This window comes from Punica granatum, unplaced genomic scaffold (assembly GCF_007655135.1).
Source record: "Punica granatum isolate Tunisia-2019 unplaced genomic scaffold, ASM765513v2 Contig00018, whole genome shotgun sequence".
NCBI classification, from domain to species: Eukaryota; Viridiplantae; Streptophyta; class Magnoliopsida; order Myrtales; family Lythraceae; genus Punica; species Punica granatum.
The window spans coordinates 163,841-183,704 of record NW_022204037.1 but is presented as its reverse complement, the minus strand read 5'-3'; the positions used below and the strand labels follow the sequence as shown (position 1 = coordinate 183,704).

Sequence of the window (19,864 nt, the reverse complement as noted above, 5' to 3'; positions counted from 1 at the left end):
ATTTTGACTACACACAAGTACATGCCTCTGATTGTATTGATCTTACTGATCCTTTCTTGCAGCGTATTCATCGCGAGCAGGGGTTATCCAGGCTTTTCTTAGAGAATTTTGTAGAATGCCCTCTGTAGAGAATTTTGTATCTGCCCTCTGTAGAGAATTTTGTATCTGCCATTTGTGGAAGTTTAATGATCCCCTGAAACCCCATTAGCTTCATTTGTTTTCTCCTATTGCTGTTCTATTTGTTATCGTCTATTGGCTCAAGATATTTGGGATTCCTTTGTTGAATGCATCCTCTAGCTTCTTTAACATAACCATTTTTTAACATGTCAGAAGCTGGTTTTTGAGGCCTATACTGGATCTCGAAAGTTTGAATGGTCGTCTTGATACTGTGTCCTTCAGCTTGAATGTATCTGTGCATAATTAATCTGATGGAGTGGGGCCTCTAGTTGTTTTGATCATATGCTTGTAAATGAAAAATCTTTTATGGTAGAGTTATGGAAGGAAAAAACACTAATACAACTGATATGTTGATGGACCTATTTACAGCACAGAGCTTTCTAGATATATTGATGAATACTGTAAATTGAAGTATTTCTGGACTTTAACCAGTTTCTCATTGTTTGTTTTATTTAGGGATAATGAGTTCAGAAAATAATTTGGAGGTGAACTTGGAATCCTCTAGGAAGGAAAAATCCATGGCCACGATAAACGAAGATGATGATGTAGTGGAGCTTGATGCAGACGAGAGTCAAGACACTGCAATAGGAACTCAGGCAGGGGCATCGAAAGGCAAGCGAAAAAGAAGGTTGACATCACCTGTTTGGCAATTCTTTGAGAAGTTGGCAGAAAAGTCGATTGATGGTAAGAGCTGTTGTAAGTGTAAGAAGTGTGGCTCTATTTTTATTTGTGATAGTCAATATGGGACAAGAAATTTGAAAAAGCATAGTGAAAGATGCATTCGTAAGGACACACGAGATGTTGGTCAGCTGCTAATGAATCATGATATGTCTTTGAGAAATGCTACATTTGATCCTGAACATTTTCGTGAGTTATTGATTGTTGTCATTATTATGCACGATCTGCCTCTTGCCTTTGTGGAGTATACTGCGATTAGATCTGTATTCTCATATTTGCGTGAGCGTGTGCCTGTTATATCTCGAAACACTGCAAGGGCTGATGTGTTGAAAGTTTATAAAAAAGAGAAGTCACGGGTTAAGAGCTTGCTTGAGGAAGCTAGTGGTAGAATTTGTTTGACATCTGATTTGTGGACCTCTATTGCTACTGATGGGTATCTCTCTTTGACCGCACATTTTATTGATAAAAATTGGAGTTGGCAAAAGAGGATTATGAATTTCTCCCCGATGCCACCTCCACATACTGGTGTGGCAATGAGCAATAAGATTACCTATTTGTTGGCTGAGTGGGGTATTGAGGGAAGATTATTTTCTATTACTTTGGATAATGCCTCCGCCAATGACACTTTCGTGGGCTTGTTGAGATCGCATTTGAATTTGAAGGATGCACTTTTAGCCAAAGGTGAATTCTTTCATCAACGATGTTGTGCGCATATCATTAATTTGATTGTGCAAGATGGACTAAAAGAAATTGATGTTGCAGTAGACAAAGTGCGGGAGAGTGTCAAGTATGTTAAGGGGTCTCAAGTTAGAAAAGAAAAATTTCTTGAATGTGTGAAACTCTTGTCTTTGAATTCGAAGAAAGGCTTGAGGCAAGATGTCCCTACTCGTTAAAATTCAACATTTCTTATGCTTGACAGTGCATTCTATTATCATCGTGCATTTTGCCACCTAGAGTTAAGTGATTCCAATTATACAAATTGTCCTACCTCACTGGAGTGGCAGAAGATTGAGAAGATAAAGAAGTTCTTGGGGGTTTTCTTTGAGATTACAGGCAAGATGTCACTGGAGTGTCCTACCTCACTTACTTGTTTTCTGGAAGTAAGTATCCAACCGCAAATCTATACTTTCCTTCTACTTTCAAAGCATATGTGTTGCTCAAGGAGTATAGTGATGGGACAGATGAAGATCTGAGAGCAATGTCGTTGAGGATGCTTATGAAATTTGAAAAGTACTGGTATGAATTTTCAGTGATTTTATCGATTGCGGTGATATTGGACCCCAGGTATAAACTTGAGTTTGTGGATTGGAGTTACAGAAAGTTATATGGTAGTCAATCTTCAGAATTTCAAACTGTTCGAGACAAATTATTCTCATTTTATGAATATATAGCACGTCAGAAGGTGGGTCGATCATCTGCATCAAAAGAGAAGGTGGTGCCGGATCATCAAGAGTCCGAGACCGTGGATATGCTGGAGGTAAAATTTTTAATGATATTATGTATTACTTTTTCAATATTTTTAGTTGTCAGTTTCGCTTGGAATATGTTTGTCATTGGTTTATTATTTTTAATTTTTTATCAGGAGTTTGATGATTATGCCGATAATGTGTATTCAGCATCTTCGAAAAAGTCTGAGCTAGAAAAGTACTTAGATGAGACAAGGAGCGATAGAAAGACGGACTTGGACATTCTTGAGTATTGGAAAATTAACTCCCAACGTTATCCGACAGTTGCAAGGATTGCTCGTGATATTTTGAGCATTCTCGTATCCACGGTTGCCTCCGAAGCAGCATTCAGCTGTGGAGGTCGTGTTCTCGATCATTATCGGAGTTCTTTGAAACCCGACCTTGTGGAAGCACTCATGTGCTCTCGAGATTGGCTTTATGGATTAGCTGGTAAGTTTACTTTTCATATTTGATTTCTAAAGTTCTTTTGTTAATCTCTCTCTTTTTTGAATGTAGATGGTTGTGGGATTTCCATGGATCAACTCACAGAGGATGTGATGAACTTAAATATTAGCGATGAGCCATCAACTCAAGGATCCAATACAGTGGTTAGTTAAGGGAGAGATTACCTCTTAGGAACATCAACGGGTTCATGGAATGGAATATCTCTTGGTAAGAGTTGTAGAGCTCTACTGCTTCTTATTGATTTTTTTCATTGGAATATCTCTTGGGGAGAATTAATTGGAATTTTGTGGTATTTGTCTGGATTTTGTTTGTTGAAGTTTGTTGTTCATAAGATGGAACACCTCAAATTCTTTTGCATTCATGACTGCTTGATTAGTATATTACACTACAAGTCAAGGAAATGCCAAGTGAATTACTGGTGCTCTGGTTCATTGCTTTAGCATACAAACCTATAAGGTGGTGAAGATTTATATGGCTAATAATTATGGTGGTTCTTTTGGCATTTTTGTTATGCAAGAACTAGTTCAGCAGCTAAGTTTTTATTGGCGAATGGAATTACTCTGTTCAAGGTGCGGGAAGAGTCTATTAAATTACTCGGCAAGGGTGACATGTATTTTTTCAGCCCCGAGCATCCGCCACAGACTGAAGATGCCCAGAGAGCTCTTGATTGGGCATTTGATGAGAAGCTAAAATCAAGCAGGTGCCCAAATTCTCTTTCTTAGTTTCATCAGGTTACCGTTCTTTTCTGGTAGAGCACAAGGAAAATAGAGCTCCTCGCTTTTCAAGAGGCATTGTCACAGTTTTGATTGGTTTGTAGCTGCTGAATTGACTTTGCGTAATTCTATTGTTGAATACGTAACATGATCCGCCATGCACAAAAAGCATACTCATAATTCAATTCACACTCGTAGAAAGAGTGAGCCTTCACTCCGAACGTATCCTGATTCCAGACAGAACTTCTTGTTTACCTCTCAAGTGGATGCATTTGAATTATAAGATAGACGATTGCCTTATGCTGGAAAGCTGTATTTTGTGCTTACAAAGTTTACAATTACTTTCAGCCTCTGTGGCTTTAGAAATTCAGATTGAGGCTCAACAGCTGCTAACCATGATAAACTAGGCTCAACTCTCTACTGAATTGAGGAAGAGTAGAGTCGGTATACTTAGGAGGTTGAAGCATTTATTTTGTTTATGTTTGCCTCCTATTATTCTGTTCAGCATTTTGAGATTTTGCTTATTAGTTCTCTTTAACTGGGAAATTTCTATTGCCCTTTGAATTCTACATCTCCACTTTATGCTTTTGATTCAAGTTATGTCTGTTTATCATGCTGACATGCTTTGAGTTCATATTTGCAGGCAATAGGTTCCAAGGGAATGCCTTCACCCCAACCTCCTTTATGAGAAAAGATGTAGTCTCCTTGTTTTTGGGTTTGGTTAGTGGAATTATGCTGAGCAACGCAAGATGACAAGAACTTTTATTGTCAGCTGATCTAATGAAAGATTTCTATTTTCAATGCTGACATAATATTTGATGTGTTTTTCAGTGGTATATTTGAAGTTGTTGCCTACTAGTGGCAGATTGGGAGTTTCTTAGGTTTTATTATGTATGGATAATTATGAACATGGAGTAGAATAGTTTTCAGAGATTGGAGGATTTTCAGAGTTTTCAGGAGAAATATTTTGGATATTACTGTGAAATGCTATATGCCTTTTTCATTACTTTGTGGAGCTTCAATTTTGTATGATTAGATTAGTATGGAAATGATTTTGTTCTAGTCACTTTCCAATTTTTTAGGTGTATCATTGTTTCAATAAACGGGTTATAAATAGATAAACAGGTTATTGTTCTCATTCTTTTTCTTCTCGGGTTAACGTGTCCCGTGTCCGGGTAACCGGGTTAAATGGATAAACGGGTCGTGTTAACGTGTCCGGGTAATCGGATTGAACGGATAAACGGGTCGTGTTAACGTGTCCAGGTACTGGTTATAATCGTGTCGTGTATACGTGTACTTGTTATGACACGATTTAATAAACGGGTATAAACGTGTCGTGTACGGGTTGACACGGATATAACCGTGTCGTGTTCGTGTATGCGAAACCTGACCCGTTTAATAATCGTGTCGTGTACGGATTATAACTTTGATGGCACGAACCCGTTTAGACACGACACGTATAAACACGACACGATACGAATTGCCACCCCTACCACCACGGGCAGGACAACAACATACAGTACTGCAAAAGTTCGACGCGCAATATAAGGGCAGCTTCGGTGATGGGATAGTTCTGAAATTTTGAGTTGTTAGACTGAGTGAGTCCTTTTAATAAGAAGTCAACAACTGAGATTTCATGCTAACTCATGCGAGACTAATTCAGATTGGGTTTAACTAACCCAGTCCAGTCCTTTAGAGGCTATAGTCTATTTGCTTCTTGGCCACATAATTCAGACTAGATGAATTCCCGCGCAATGTCGATTAAATGTTATGAATATTAAATATAATAATATATTAATTTCCTTTACATGAATATTGAATTAATTATATTGTAATATGTGGTTATAATTTTTTTGGTTGCTATATAAATAATAAAACATAATTCTGCGATCTTTATCATATCTTAAACTTATATTTTGACAAATATTTTATTTTTCCGAGAAATTATTGTTGTAATTATTTTAAACATTTTAAAAATCATACTTATTTTTATTTAAATTTATATGGTAACAAATATTTTTGAATTTTTCAAACATAATAATAAAAGGGAATAAGAATGCTATCCAAGAAAGAAAAGTGCAATACTAGTCTTCCACTCATGCCGATTGGACAAAACTGATCCACTAACATATAGCTCTTTACATCAACATTTATTAGACGGTATTTCAATGAAGCTGTAGTTATATATTAAAATTCTTGATAGTGTATAAGTCTCCTTCACGAAACAAATTGGTTGAGACTTTCTTAAGCTTGCATACACTAATGAACCCTAATTTCATTATAAGTAATAATTTAATAAATAAACAAATTTTGTATTAAAGAAAATATATATTTAGTAAAAAAGTGCAAACATACCTCTTCTTCAAGGAAAATCATGTCAAAATTAATGAGTTTGTTAATCTTTGTGTTCACAACATCTCACAATTTTATTAATCTCACTATATTTTTCATGTATCTTTTTCAGGTCTCAATTCTTCATCATATAATAAATCTTTGTAGCGCCTTAAAATCTGCAAAATTACAAATAGAAAAGATAAATTAACAAAAAATCAGTTATAGTCATATGTGAGCATGAATTTAGTCTTCCCTAGAACACACTTCATCAAGTTTAATGGGCAGAAGAGGTCATAGTTACCTTTGCTCACGTTGCACACCGGAATGTTGCTCTTCTTTAAAAGATCCAAACACTATGTTTAATTTCTGATTATTCGGATGATATATATATATATATATAACGATTAGAAGAGTCAAATCATAATCTACATATATTTTTGTATAAAATTTAATTGGCATCTATATATGCATATATATGCAGGCGGCATATATATAATCTATATATGCAAACAACATATATAATCTATAAACTGCACACATATGTATATATAGATATATGCAAACCACACATATATATATATATAGATTATATCTATAATCTTGCAAATGACATCTATATATGCATATATATAAGCCAATGGTATATATACAATATATGCATATAATTCGAACTATATTTCATTGTATATAATTTATATATTGGACTATATTAAATTATATCTTGAAATTTCTTGACGATGTATAAGCTTCCTTCATGAAGTAATCATAAAAGAATATAAAAAATTTCCTAAATAGCAGCTAACTAATCATAATTTTCTGAAAAGCAGCTAATTAGATTTCATCATGTATACACTTGCATAATTAATCTAATCAGATTTCATCATGTATATACTTGCATAATTAATCATAAAAGAATATAAAAATCAGTTATAATCGCATGTGAGCATGAATTTTGTCTTGCCTAGAACACACTTGATCAAGTTTAATTGGAGGGAGAGGTCATAGTTACCTTTGCTCATGCTGCATACGAGAATGTTGTCCTTCTTTAAAAGATCCAAGCATTATGTTCAATTTCTAATTCTTCGTGGGATATATATATAAAGATTAGAATATTCAAATCGGTATATATAATCTACATATATTTTTTAATATAATTCAATTGCCATCTATATATGCATATATATGCAGGCGGCATATATATAATCTATATATGCAAACCACATATATATAGATTATATACATAATCTTGCAAACGGCATATATATGCACATATATATATATAAGCAAACGGTATATATGCAATATATGCATATAATTTGGACTATATTTCATTGTATATAATTTATATGTTGGACTATATTAAATTATATCTTGAAATTCTTGACGGTGTACAAGCTTTCTTCAAGAAGTAATCATAAAAGAATATAAAAAATTTCCTAAATAGTAGCTAATTAATGATAATTTTCAAAAAAAAACAACTAATTAGATTTCATTATGTATACACATTCATATTAATCATAAAAGGATATAAAAAATTTCCCGAGTAACATCTAATGTAATAGTCTACTGCGTATTTTGTTATCTTGTATATATTTTGTTGGGCTATATGCAAATAATACATATTCTACTTTATAGTTAATGATAAAAAAAATTCCTTAATACATAAACGATGACGTGACAAAGCGAAAGAGATTCATTTCTTATTTTTGATGATGTGACGGCGTGAGAATTGAGCTTGTACTTTGTTTTCATTTATATACATTACGTCCAAGTAATTATAGCAGAAATCCATGCTAAATTTGAATCGAGTTCTAACCAGATCAGTTTAGCTACAAAAGTTCGAAATGTTTAGTTTGTGTTATACACATTTAATCCAAATTACTAGCCAATTTCTGTTATGTCCACATCATCATCCTGTTTAAAGAACATTGTTGAGGGTTTATATCCCGCATGGAAAAATTAAGAAGATCCAACGGGTTTATAAGAGATTGGGTATCACAACCTAGAAGCTCAAACTTTTGAATTGAAGATGGCTCAATCACTTATAAGTCCAGTGAGAATTTTACATGGTATCAGAGTGGGTTACACACGTTATTACGTGATAATGAATACTTTTATGTAATTACTATGATGAATTACTTCTATAGTACCCGTTTGCTGTACAACAACCCATATCTCTTTTATCTTTTTAATAACTCATGAAAAACTTCATCAGAAAAGTAAAATGAAGGTACAAAATATAGTTACGAAGATCCCAAATGGCAAACCATGTCCAAGAAAATGAACTGAAGCAAAGATACAGATAGAAAGAAGAAAACAAAAAGTAAAACAAACAATTAGAAGGAGTAGAAGGCAAACATCACAGCCAAGTAACAAAGTCTGTAGGTCTGCTTACTCCCGATTTGGATAGGTAGTCCGCAAAAGAATTCCACTCCTCGCAGAATGTTTTAGTACCTAAATAGACCAAAGGAAAGGCAAGAGAGTTGGATGTCGATGAGAATACTCTGATTTTTCCACGGGGAACCAAAAGACTTATTGATTCAAGAGATAACATTCTAGAGTCAGATTTAATGATGAGACAACATCCCAAAAGCGAGGAATTTGAAGCAGAAAATTGAAGCGCTTTCCTTATGGCAAGCAATTCAGCAAGATTAGAACCAATAATGCCTGTAGAAGATGAGAAAATGCAAGTAATATAGCCCATAGAATGAAGAGCCATCAATGTTCCATTTGAGCCAAGCAATGGGGGGTGTGTAGACCAAAGGATTGGCGGACAAATCTCCTTATTATTTGACCATCTACGTATCCCCTTCTAAAGAACTCTGCAGATCAGCGTTCATATATTTTAATAATTGTTGATAGAGTATATTGCACCATATAGCCTAACATTGACAAATGTTCTTAGTTTCATGTCAACGTCGATTTTTTGCCTGAGGTATTCTAACGTTACTAATTTGATGTCACCATCTAGCCTAGGGGATAGTTGGTGAAACAAAAATAACAACGTTAGGATATCTCAGGTAAAAAAATGACGTCGGGATAAATCTAAAAATATCCGTCAACGTTAGGATATGTTGTGCAATAAATCCTTGTTGATATATAAATTTAATCTGAAAATATCTCAAGGCACACCAAGAGAAGCTCAAAGGTCTCATAAGAGACAGAGAGAGTGTGAAGAAAGGGTGGGAGTGTTTGTGCAGTGAGAGGAATTTGTAAGATTTTGTTCCCTATTGAGAGAGTACGGGTAAAGGGGGTTGAGTAATTGGGTATTGGATCTTTTGGGGTGTTAAGGGTCTCGGGGAGTAAGACGAGGGTTGAGTCCCCGAAGAGAAATGTTCGTAGTCTTCCAATTACTGTTGGGTCTGATAAGTGACCGTGTCTATGTAATGTTTACATGGTAGAATCCCTACCATGAGTCTCTGTGGTATTTTCTTCTGCATTATGAAGATTTCCCACGATATATCTTGGCGTCCTTCCTGTGCTTTATTAAAAATCCTGTGTGTGGTAATTCCAGATCCCAACAAGTGGTATCAGAACGTTTGGCCTCAACAACATGTTGATAACCGAGAGAAGATAGTCTCCACAAGATCGTCGAAGACAATATCCTTGGCATTGAAGATTTGCATCATTCCTAGATAACCTAATAGATCATATGATAGCATATGATATTGCAGTCCAAACCTTCCTTTGAAATTTGCCGTTGACAATTAGAGACCTCAGTTGAAAGTGAGAAGCCAAGTCTTCACAAAGAGGACAATCCATGAGATTCGAACTTTTTTTTTTCTCTCTCTCTTTCATCAGGATTGGTACAACGTTCCGCGATAATACAATTTTCGAAGGGCAAACTTTTGCTTAGGAAACTTATTAGCATCTTCCGCGGCACGCCAAAAAATTAATTTGGTCTTGACTATGTGCCACGTGCACACTTCAATATAACGGAAGAATTATTTTTATTTAATCTCATGCATGATATGGATAGGAGGAATAATCCCTTGAAAGAACTAACTAGGGAGGGCAAGTAATTGACTCAGTCGTGTGTTCTGTCAAGGACACATTAAAACGGCAACGACGATTCAAATATACATGCGGTCTAATCTCAAAACGAATTCATTTTTAGCAAGTGATTTAAGTATCGGAGGGTCAAATTGGGCCTTTAACCCCTTATTTGACTTCCTTTGCCTCGTGCCGAGTACCAAGTTCACAGTGAGATATAGACAGAAAGAGCGACCACCAGCCTTTGAAGAATCCATGCACATCGGAATTCCGAAGGTACGTAGAAGCCTTTCTAATTTTCAAGGGAGTATGAGAACACAAGTTGGGGGTGTCATTGTCAAACCTGGACGGAAAGTATATAAACATTCCTGTGAAAATATAACGGACCACACGTGCCCGGCCGGAAATCACCGTTGTCAAGGAACAGAAAAGAGAAGATTATTACCTTGGCCCTCTTAATTGGTGACATCTGATATGAAATGTCTTATTTGATTTGCTACGCTGTCTGGTAATGTAGAAAAAGAGCGTCCCCCCGTCGAAGGGGTCGAAGAGAAGATTATTATTACCTTGACCCTATTAATTGGTGACAACTGATATGAAACTTGTTCGAATTGCTATGCCATTGTCTTGGAATGCAGAAAAAGGGCGTGGACTTGACTCTAAAATTGACTGACTTGACTCTAACATTGACTGACTTGACTCTAAAATTGACTGACAGTAGCCAAACTTGGAATTGTACATCTTTGGTCAAAGAATCAGTGATTTATTTGTGCGTGTGGAGTACACTTCAAATTCCAACTTAAGTTGATTACCTATTAGATTTTTTCTTTTTCATTTTATATTTGGGTCATACAATCACTGATTTACTTTTCCTTTTAGGATAAATTGTACTGGTGGTCCAAAAAATTTTATAAATATTTTAATATGGTATAATTTTTTTTTGCTACTTAACAGTACAAAATGTTTCAAAGTTGTTCCAGTATAGTACAAACCGTCATCTTACCATTGACGCCGTCAAGTCGACGCTGATGGTACAAAATCGATTTTTATGAGACGTTACATGATGATGTAAAATGTTTTGAAATTGTAACTTAATACTACAAAATATTTTACGTAAGTTACATGATAGTACAAAATTTACAAATCTTGTAAATGACGGCTTGACGGCATCAATGGCGAGATGATGGTTTGTACTATACTGAAACAACTTTGAAACATTTTGCACCATCAAGTAGCAAAAAAAAACTTTATATTATATTGAAATATTTGTAAAACTTTTTGGACCACCAGTACAATTTACCCTTTCTTTTAGGGAAAATTACACCAAAAATCTCAAACTTTGCATGTTTTCCTAAATCTAGCATGAACTATTTTTTTCTCTAAAAAATACATCAACTTTCATTTTCTTCCCAAATCTAGCATACGTCACCTTTTTGGCTAATTTTTGTTGACGTGCAAATGAAATGCCGACATGGCACTAAAAGAATTCAAAAATAATCTAAAATGCTTAAGAAATTAAAAAAAAATCTAAACAATTCAGAAAAATTATAGAAAACCCAGTAAATTTTATAAATATTCCAAAAAAATAGATCAAATGTAAAATTTAAAAATAAAGTTCAGAAAATAAAAAATAAAAATTCAGGAGAAAATAAAAAAATTCAGAGAAAATTAGAAAACTGAGGAAAATGTTAAAAATTCAGACGAAATATGAAATTAAAAATAAAATTTACAAAAAATTAAGAAGAATTTAAGAAAAATGGAAAAAATTAGAAACTTTTTAAAAAATAATTTTCAGAAAATAAAAGTTCCAAAAGAAGTAAGAAAAAATCAATGAAAAACGAATTAAAATTTAGGAAAAATTTTAAAAAATGACTAAATAGAGAGTAACCAACCTGATACGTAAAGATGAATATGAATCGATTGGATAATTGTTCTCATGAGGCCAATTGAGCCAACGCAACTTTATCAGAAAATATTTCCCCCTCAGACTATAGCTTACACGATTATTGGGGGGGTACACAACTATTTTGAAAGTCACGTCGGGTCCCTCCTCCTCAATAAAGTCTAACATGTTTCCTTAGAAGTTGAGAGTTTTACATACAAGATTAACCCAATAGAACGTGAGTGGTGTGGTAAATAGTGAAATAGGCATATTGATCATGGAATGGTCATTTTGGTTAAACGTAGGTATAATAAGTTAAAATTTTAAAATTAAAAAGCTCTTTCTGAAAATTTAAAGCAAAAATTTAACTTAAATATTCAACATGTACTTTAATTAATCTTAAAAATCAAATGGGAACAATTACCCAATCATTATACTTTCCTCTCTAACCATGTTTTTTTTTCATGGATTTCATTTTATCTTCCCTTGAATTTCTCTTTTTTTTCCTTAAATTTTTAGTATTAGTTTTCTAAAGTAGTTTTTTATTTTTTATTTTCTCAATGTTTTTAGATTCTTTTAATTTTTTATTTTCTATAAATTTTTTCCTTAACTTTTCTTAATTTTTCTAAAATTTAATTTTTAAAAGTTTGTATTTTTAACATTTCTAAAATTTTCTGATTTTTCAATAATTTTACTTATGTTGATTATTGATTTTATTTTTGTTTGATCCGATTTTATTTATATTTTATAAAATTTATTTATTGTCTATAATTTGATGATTTTTTTTCATTTTCTGATTTTTTTTTCCATTTTTTCCATTTTATTATATTATTTTTGAATTTTTAATGGCATATTAACATTTTGTTTGCCACGTCAGCCAAAATAGTTCATGCTAATCAAAGTTCATAATTTTTGGTGCAATTTTTATTTTTTTTAATGCATGTACCTCAATTTATTGGTTGAATCTGAGAATAATCTCGACTTGGACAGATGTACCTTAGTTTATTTTTAGGTCATTTACTTGTTTATTACTTGTTTGAAACTTCAAATTCAGTGATTTCCCTTTCAGTTGATCTTCGTATGCCAAGCCACTATCAGTGATCGGTACAGAAGTCTTTGTAACCTCATTATGTTTTTGGGACAAGTAGCAGCTTTCCCAATTATAAAATAGGACAGTAAAAGGAATGAAATCATTCAAATCGAGTTCTTACAAGTCTTTTTATCAAGATTAGTGCAGTTAAATTCATACTTTTGAGTTCGTTAGGCGCTGATTTTCCCTTATAGATTTTGAAATTAATTATTTTCCTTATAGCACTTTGCAAAAGAGTACAAATTTATTAGAACTTAGTGGGACAAGTTTGTTTTCGATATGTTTTCTCTATTGCAACGTAGAGTGGACTCAGCATATAGTGATGTTCTTCTTTGAAATTTATTGTGGATTTAATTCTCTCCGAAACTTCTCGTAGATTTTAAAGTTTCTGTAATTCGAAAGGAAGTATAACTCAATATTAGTTAATGAAAATTCTTAGATGCCAATAAACATGACACTAGAATCAATTGTATATTGGCTTATTCTAATATTTAGCAGTCTCAAATCCCTTCTTCATGATTTGTTGATGACCGCATCTTATTTATGCTCATATCCCTTCTCTTTTGAAGACTAGGAAATACTTAGTTTTGGTTTACGACATCTCGAGTTGATTATTTGAATGCTTTTAAGTTCATTTTCATCATTATTTGTTTCCTTCATGTTCGAGGAGCGTGTCTTATACATAACACAATTAACTCAAAGAGCCAATAAATACCAGGGTGGCTTCTTTCGTTGCCCAAATAGGGAATCTATGGGTACACAAGTTGCACTTTTAAAAGTCTCTTTATACTTTGTTTTTTTCTATATACAACTGTTAAACCTATATATATATTGCGACATTGTACTTAGGCATAATTTAACATTAAAACATTATGGTTGTGCTTTCTAGATGCAGAGTATTCTTCCTTTATTAGGACAAGCCAATCAAACAATCGGGTATGAAATGGACATCGCTGTGATCTAATGGACATGCTTTCACTAGAGAGGGGTGCATTGTATGAAGCCGCAACCATGATCCCTCTGCTGATTTCTCTGATCCAGCTGATCCAGCCTCTGCTCCAGATGTCGCAGATTATCTCGGTCATAAACATCTTCCACATGATCCCTCCTCCTAGGCGGCATCGTTGATCCAAGAACGAACACAGCTCTGATACCAACTGACGCAGCGTACACCGCGAGTAACCGTCACAGACCCGTTGATTCGTGTACGAATACCGGAACTACGACCTTCTATACCTGTTGATTCTACGAATACCAGGAAATATGCATCAAATTCGAATCGATCAGAGATTGGACAAAGTAAGAAAGCTCTGAATTTTATTGATAATCTGAAAAGACGACTCCCTCTGCCCTAGGGCTTACAGAAAGCTTAAATAGGATATTAATAAACCTGAATTTCATAAAAAGAACTAAACTTTCCAAAAATTACAAAAACACCCTAATTAACATAAATTGCCTGTTTGAGGCCCTAAACGATGAAATTTGCTTTAAATATCGAAAAATCACGGCGAAACGGTGAGTTTTGATCCGGATGCCATTTCCTTCAAAATAGGGCTGTCATAACCTATTTTTTTTCAGGTACCGACTTACCAGGTCTTCTGCCATATCAACCCTCCATATAGTTATAGAGATTGTCCTTATACGAGGGTGGTGTGGCCCAGGTTAGTTTCGTCATCATTAAGCCTCTTTTCTTTCATCAGTCTCTTCATGATTGGCTGTCCTCTAATCTTCGGGTTGGGGACCCGCCGAGATGGGCTGGTAATATTCGCTATTGGTTGCCGGTTGCTTTCGGGAATTGGAGGAATAAGGAGTTTGTTCCAAAGTAATTTTAGATGACCGTCAGATGAAGCGGGTTGTATTCTTCGTCTGCTTTTGGATTCAGCAGGACTTCAGACTTGGACCGTAGATCCTCTCCGGTCATGGAGAAACGTTGGCATCTGATTATCAGGGATTCTAATGGAAACTAGGTGATAGGCTTTATGCAAAACGTCGGCTTTACTACATCGTGTCACTAGCCGAGCTATGGGCTGGACGTTCAGGTCTTCAAGTTACTTGGTCCATGGGGTGTCAGAAGCTAATATTAGAAGTCGACTATGAGGTTATCAAGGTATTACTCTCTTGTCATGAAGCGGGGGAGCCACTACTTCGTCCCCTTCCATAGGAGACTCGCGGTTTATTGCATGGGATTGGGAGGTGACGTTAGTTCATAATTTTAGGGAAGGCAATTCATGTGTTGCACGAAATGTTGTTTCTTTGCCCCTGTGTTTTCACCTGGCCTAGGTCCTTGGTTACAAGGAGATATTTCTAGGGCTTCCATACTCTGCTATTGTATTCATTAATTTTGTTTGGGCTTTCGCCCTGTTAATCCGTGGAAAGAAAAAGTCAATGAAAGCAAAAATAGCTGAGTTAGAATCCAACAACTACCATAAAAGAGTTGCAGGTCGAAGTGTTGCATCTACGGTAAATTATATTCCAACTTTCATCGTCCCCATGACTTCAAAGCTAAATTGCATGTCAGGAGTAATTGCTAATGAGAATAGTAGTTTAGGTATCTAGTAGTGCCACTGGATTTTATGCCCTCTTATAGAGTACACAAACCTTAATCCACGGTAACCTTCTAGGATCTAAAAGGAAGTAAGGAGTCTTTCTCTTGAGAGGTAAACCTTAATCCATGGTAACATTCTGTAATTCTTTTCATTACCTCTCATGAGAAAACGATCCCACAAATAGAGGAATTGCGCAGCACGAAGTAACATAAAAAAAAGACTCATTACAATTAAAAAACTCATTAAATAAAAAAAAAGATATGATCTTTTACTCAAATTCTTTGTTTTGGGCAGGAATCAATAATAAGAAATATTTGAATCCAGCTTATTTTGATACAGTACAAATGTAGTAGTAGTATAAGAATGAAGGGAACTGTTCTGATTCCATCGAAATTGAAGAATCAAAGAAATTGTCCTCGAGATTTTAGCCAATTCAAGAAGTTTTGATTGAATTATGAATGATCAAACAAGGAAAAAGAATTGAATGATCATACTTTCTTTGGTGTAAGCTGAAGATTATCATTCTTTCTTTAGTTAGAACTTGTTGTCTCCCTTTTGGATACTCAGGCCTTTCAATAAGAAATAAAGGCCTTCAATCGCGGGCTAACCTCCTTGCTTGCGCTCTTGTCGCTCAATTAAGCACAGTGTGGGCCTCCTAATTTAGGCTCGAATATATCAATTAAGCCCAATTACTCGTCACATGTCTCACGAGTTCTGCAATTACCGCTAGATGCGAAAATGGGTGTAAACACATTCTTTTTGGTAAGATAAGTAAGGCGTACAGCCTTAGAAGTGGCAGCCTAGCGGAAGAAGGAGAGCTTGATTCGTCAATCAATCCGCACAGACATTCCCTTCATGATAACTGTGTCGAACCTGAACCGTCCATATATTATTACATATTATATATATGGCATGAAAGCCGCTCTTCTTCTCTGGAGCTGTCCTAGTTTATCGCAAACGAGATTCACAAGCCTTGTAGAAATATATAAAAAAAAGTCGTGCAGAGGACACAAAAGAATTCCATTAACGATAATTGAACTCCGCATACCTCTCTTAGTTATAAGCCGAGAGTGATTGCCTCTTTTACGTAATGAACCCAAATTTGACTTCTTTAATTTAACAATACAATATCCAGCCACACGAGACGTGCTACCATTAAAATATATAAACCCTGAAAGAAATCATAAGAGATCATGACATAAACGCTCAGAAACATATATATTCTAATGGTAGCTATGAGCTATTGTGATAGATTGGGCCCCAAATTTGATTTATTTATAGTCAACATAGGCAATTGAATATTGGAAAACTAATTTATATGGTATGATCGATCACGCAACAAACAATGATATCGTCATTTCTGAATTTTTCAGAATGTGAGAGTAAAAATGTAGATTACCATGTCCAAACTAAATATGGAAATCATGTGGGCCCATGATATTTAAATCAACTTTTCTGAGAATCCACATAAATTGTCACATACTAAACACCACCTAAGAGTTTAGAGCTATCTATTTTTTTGGTTAATCTATTATTATTATATTCTATACCAATTATAAAAGGGTGAAACTCACCATTCGCCACATTTCACTTCTAAAAATACCCTTATAATTTTATTGATATTCCTTAAATACCATTCTAATTTTATTGAAATTACTTAAATGCCCTTAACATTAATTTTAACACTTAATGCCCTATAACCGCTACCTTTCATATATAAGCAGTTCTTCCATCACTTTTAGGGGAGAAAATATTAGGTAGTCCTACCTCATCAGCACATCAATCTAGCTGGTGAGGAAATACCAATAAAAATTTGCCAAATCATTCGTGTGGGCCCTCATCACTCTCTAGCATTTAACAGTGTTAACCTAACGTTTGTCCTCTTTCCAGGAAAAAAAATCCTTCCTTTTTCCTTCATCTTCTGTTCTCCTCTCTCCTCTACATCTCCATTGTTTATTCTCTCCTCCAGTCTTCTCTCTCTCTCTCTCTAGAAAATTCGGACGCCATCTCGCCGGCTCCGTGGAAATCGACCGCCATTTCCATCGTGTCTTCCATCATCCTCCTCTCCGTACCTAGTCTGTTCTATCTCGCCTCCCTTGATGGAAAATTCGAACACCATCTTGTCGGTCTCCATGGAAATCGGTCATCATCTCCTCGGAGACCTCATTTCTCTTTGAAATTTTGCTTGATTTTGCCTAATACCAACTGGGCTAGTCAGCCTCCTCTCATTTTTCTTGTTCACCGGTTTATTTATTGGTGGGCTGAATTTCCAGGAAGCAGAAAGGCAGCAAGGAAGTGTAGTTGGGTCTGTTCTGGCTACGAGGGCTAATTTAATTGGTTAATTGACATTGTTCAAAAGAGAAGAAATGCAGCCAAGGAGAAGAAGATGAAGAAATCTGGTCTTTTAGGGGAAGTGAATAAGTAGCAGAGCTTGCAGGAAGAGGGAAGTTCTTCAATTTTGCAACGTGTTTCTTTTTTTTTTTTTGGGTTAATGAAAATCAAAATTTCTGCAAATTAGAGATATGAAATTACGTTATCTCCCTCTTATTTTGTTGATTTTGTTCTTGATTCTTCCCTTTCTTAGCTATTCTAATTTGTCTGAGGTTTTTTTCCCAGGTTAACGCAGTCCTCAAAGTGAAGACCAAAATTGAGCAAGTAAGAGAAATTTGCATGAAGATACTGACGTCTATTCTTTCCATTTTTCTTTGAAATTTCATTCTTATAATTCTTTCTCCATTGATAAATTATCTCATATGGCATGCCATCTTGAATTTCTATATTGACAAAATGTATCGAGATCATTTGGGAAGGGATTGATGCACTGTTTTTAATTGAGATTTTTGTGCCAAAACTATTGAATTTGCAGATACTAATTGTGCAATAATTATTTAGAGACATGCATTGCCTATAAGTAGTTCTTGCAATTTGTTCTCTTCACTCATGTTTACTATCCAATTTGCATTTCATGGATGAACATATTTCCTTTGCATTTAAGCTCTTATCATTTTTAAGGGAAAAGTTATGTAATTTTGAAGATCATCTTGTTTCACTGATGGGTATGATTCTCCTTATCTTTCTTGTGTTTTCTCTACTAATGACCATTAAGTATCTATATGATTTATATCTTGGATTTTATTTCTTTGGCAAATGTAGAAGACTCAACTCCAAGCGTTATTGTACGAGAAGCGAATAAGGACTTGGAATTACTAGTCAGTCAGATTTTTAATAGCGAGGAAGAGGCTTACAATGCATACAATTTGTATGCCTTCAATAAGGGATTCAGCATTCGCAAAGGTAAGAAATACTACAATCGCACCGGTGAACTGCGAACTTGCATTTTTTTGTGTAGCTGTCAAGGGTTTGGACCTGAGGATTCTTTTGAGCAAGATCGAAAATATGAAAGGACTATAAAGAGATGTGGATGTGGAGCTTACGTGAAATTCAAAATTGAGAATGGAATATGGGAATTGATTGAGAATTTCTGTACACATAATCACCCATTTATTAATGATAGTCAAAAAAATCTAATGAGATCGTGTAGGAAGATAACTGAAACAAGTCAAAGTGTTCTTAGTTCTATGGCACAAGCGGGTATTAGAGCTACAAGGGCATTTTCCTACCTTAAGAATGAGTCTGGAGGGTCTAAGAACATTAGTTTCACCTTAAGAGACTGTCATAATTTCTTACAATAAAAAAGAAGAGAGGCATTTAGTGCAGGAGATTGTCAAAATGTCATGGACCATTTCATTAGCTTACAGAATCAAGGAAATAATGTTTATTACTCATTGCAAGTGGATGATGAGTCTAGAATAACAAAGCCTTTTCTTTTTATGTTTTTGCTTTACATATGATCAACTTATTGTACTCGACTAACCTTTTAAATATTTAGATTATTCAGCGAATCACAATAATCCCTTGACTCTAGAGCTGCCGATAAATGCAACCATTTCTATGGATCCTATGAGGTCAAGATACTTGAATAAGGTGTTTACATGTTTCATTATACCTTAGTAATTTTATAGTAACTATTATTAGTCTTAATAACTTGTGCTACTTTATTGTAGAACATGCAGTATAACACCACTGTAATGCATGGAAATAGCCCCCTCGGTATGAATTCCGGAAGTCAGGTAAAGTTAGAACATTTTTACTTTTTTCTTTTCCTGTAAATGATTGTAAGAAAAAATAACAATTTGAATATAATATATGCTAATGTGAGAACTTTTCAGGTCTTAGATGATAGTAGCAGAGTCCATCATTTGATCACAATTCCAGATTTAAATGAAGACCTCTCTATCTAATTAGGCGATAATGCAAGGATGGGCGAGCAAGGATTCTCTCATAGTATAAGGAGATAATTGTTTAGATTTATATATTTCAGGAGATGGTACTTGGATGATATTTTTTAGGGCAATAACACCAGTTCTGAAATTAGTTCTTCCAGACCTTATTCGAATCCAATTATGTTATTGAAGGTCATGGATATGTAATTCGATCATAAAATTTTTCTTTTTATTTTCTATATTATTACTTAATAACTA

General features: G+C 34.6%; 1 protein-coding gene and 1 long non-coding RNA gene across 3 annotated transcripts; both read left to right on the top strand.

The window, feature by feature from the left end:
* The first annotated feature begins 638 nt into the window (after positions 1-638).
* On the top strand, positions 639-4,321 carry LOC116189775 (zinc finger BED domain-containing protein RICESLEEPER 2-like). The gene is made up of 5 exons (XM_031519500.1): positions 639-1,642; positions 1,909-2,332; positions 2,438-2,750; positions 4,122-4,198; positions 4,310-4,321. Exons 1-5 carry the CDS (start codon positions 639-641, stop codon positions 4,319-4,321), a joined length of 1,830 nt encoding a protein of 609 aa, XP_031375360.1.
* A 12,903-nt stretch (positions 4,322-17,224) lies between these two features.
* On the top strand, positions 17,225-19,864 carry LOC116189769. 2 transcript variants are annotated; one of them, XR_004152479.1, is made up of 6 exons: positions 17,231-17,465; positions 17,597-17,978; positions 18,477-18,617; positions 19,213-19,307; positions 19,388-19,453; positions 19,553-19,766. It is a non-coding gene; the product is annotated as an uncharacterized LOC116189769 (long non-coding RNA). The 2 variants fall into 2 exon arrangements; XR_004152478.1 differs by having other exon boundaries at positions 17,225-17,465; positions 18,477-19,307; positions 19,553-19,864.

What these genes read in the sequence shown, in the direction of transcription:
- LOC116189775 (XM_031519500.1), top strand. Translation starts at nt 639, where the DNA reads ATGAGTTCAGAAAATAATTTGGAGGTGAACTTGGAATCCTCTAGGAAG. An exon ending in AAAGTGCGGGAGAGTGTCAA is followed by an intron (nt 1,643 to 1,908) that starts GTATGTTAAGGG and finishes TTGAGATTACAG; the next exon opens with GCAAGATGTCACTGGAGTGT. An exon ending in AGACCGTGGATATGCTGGAG is followed by an intron (nt 2,333 to 2,437) that starts GTAAAATTTTTA and finishes ATTTTTTATCAG; the next exon opens with GAGTTTGATGATTATGCCGA.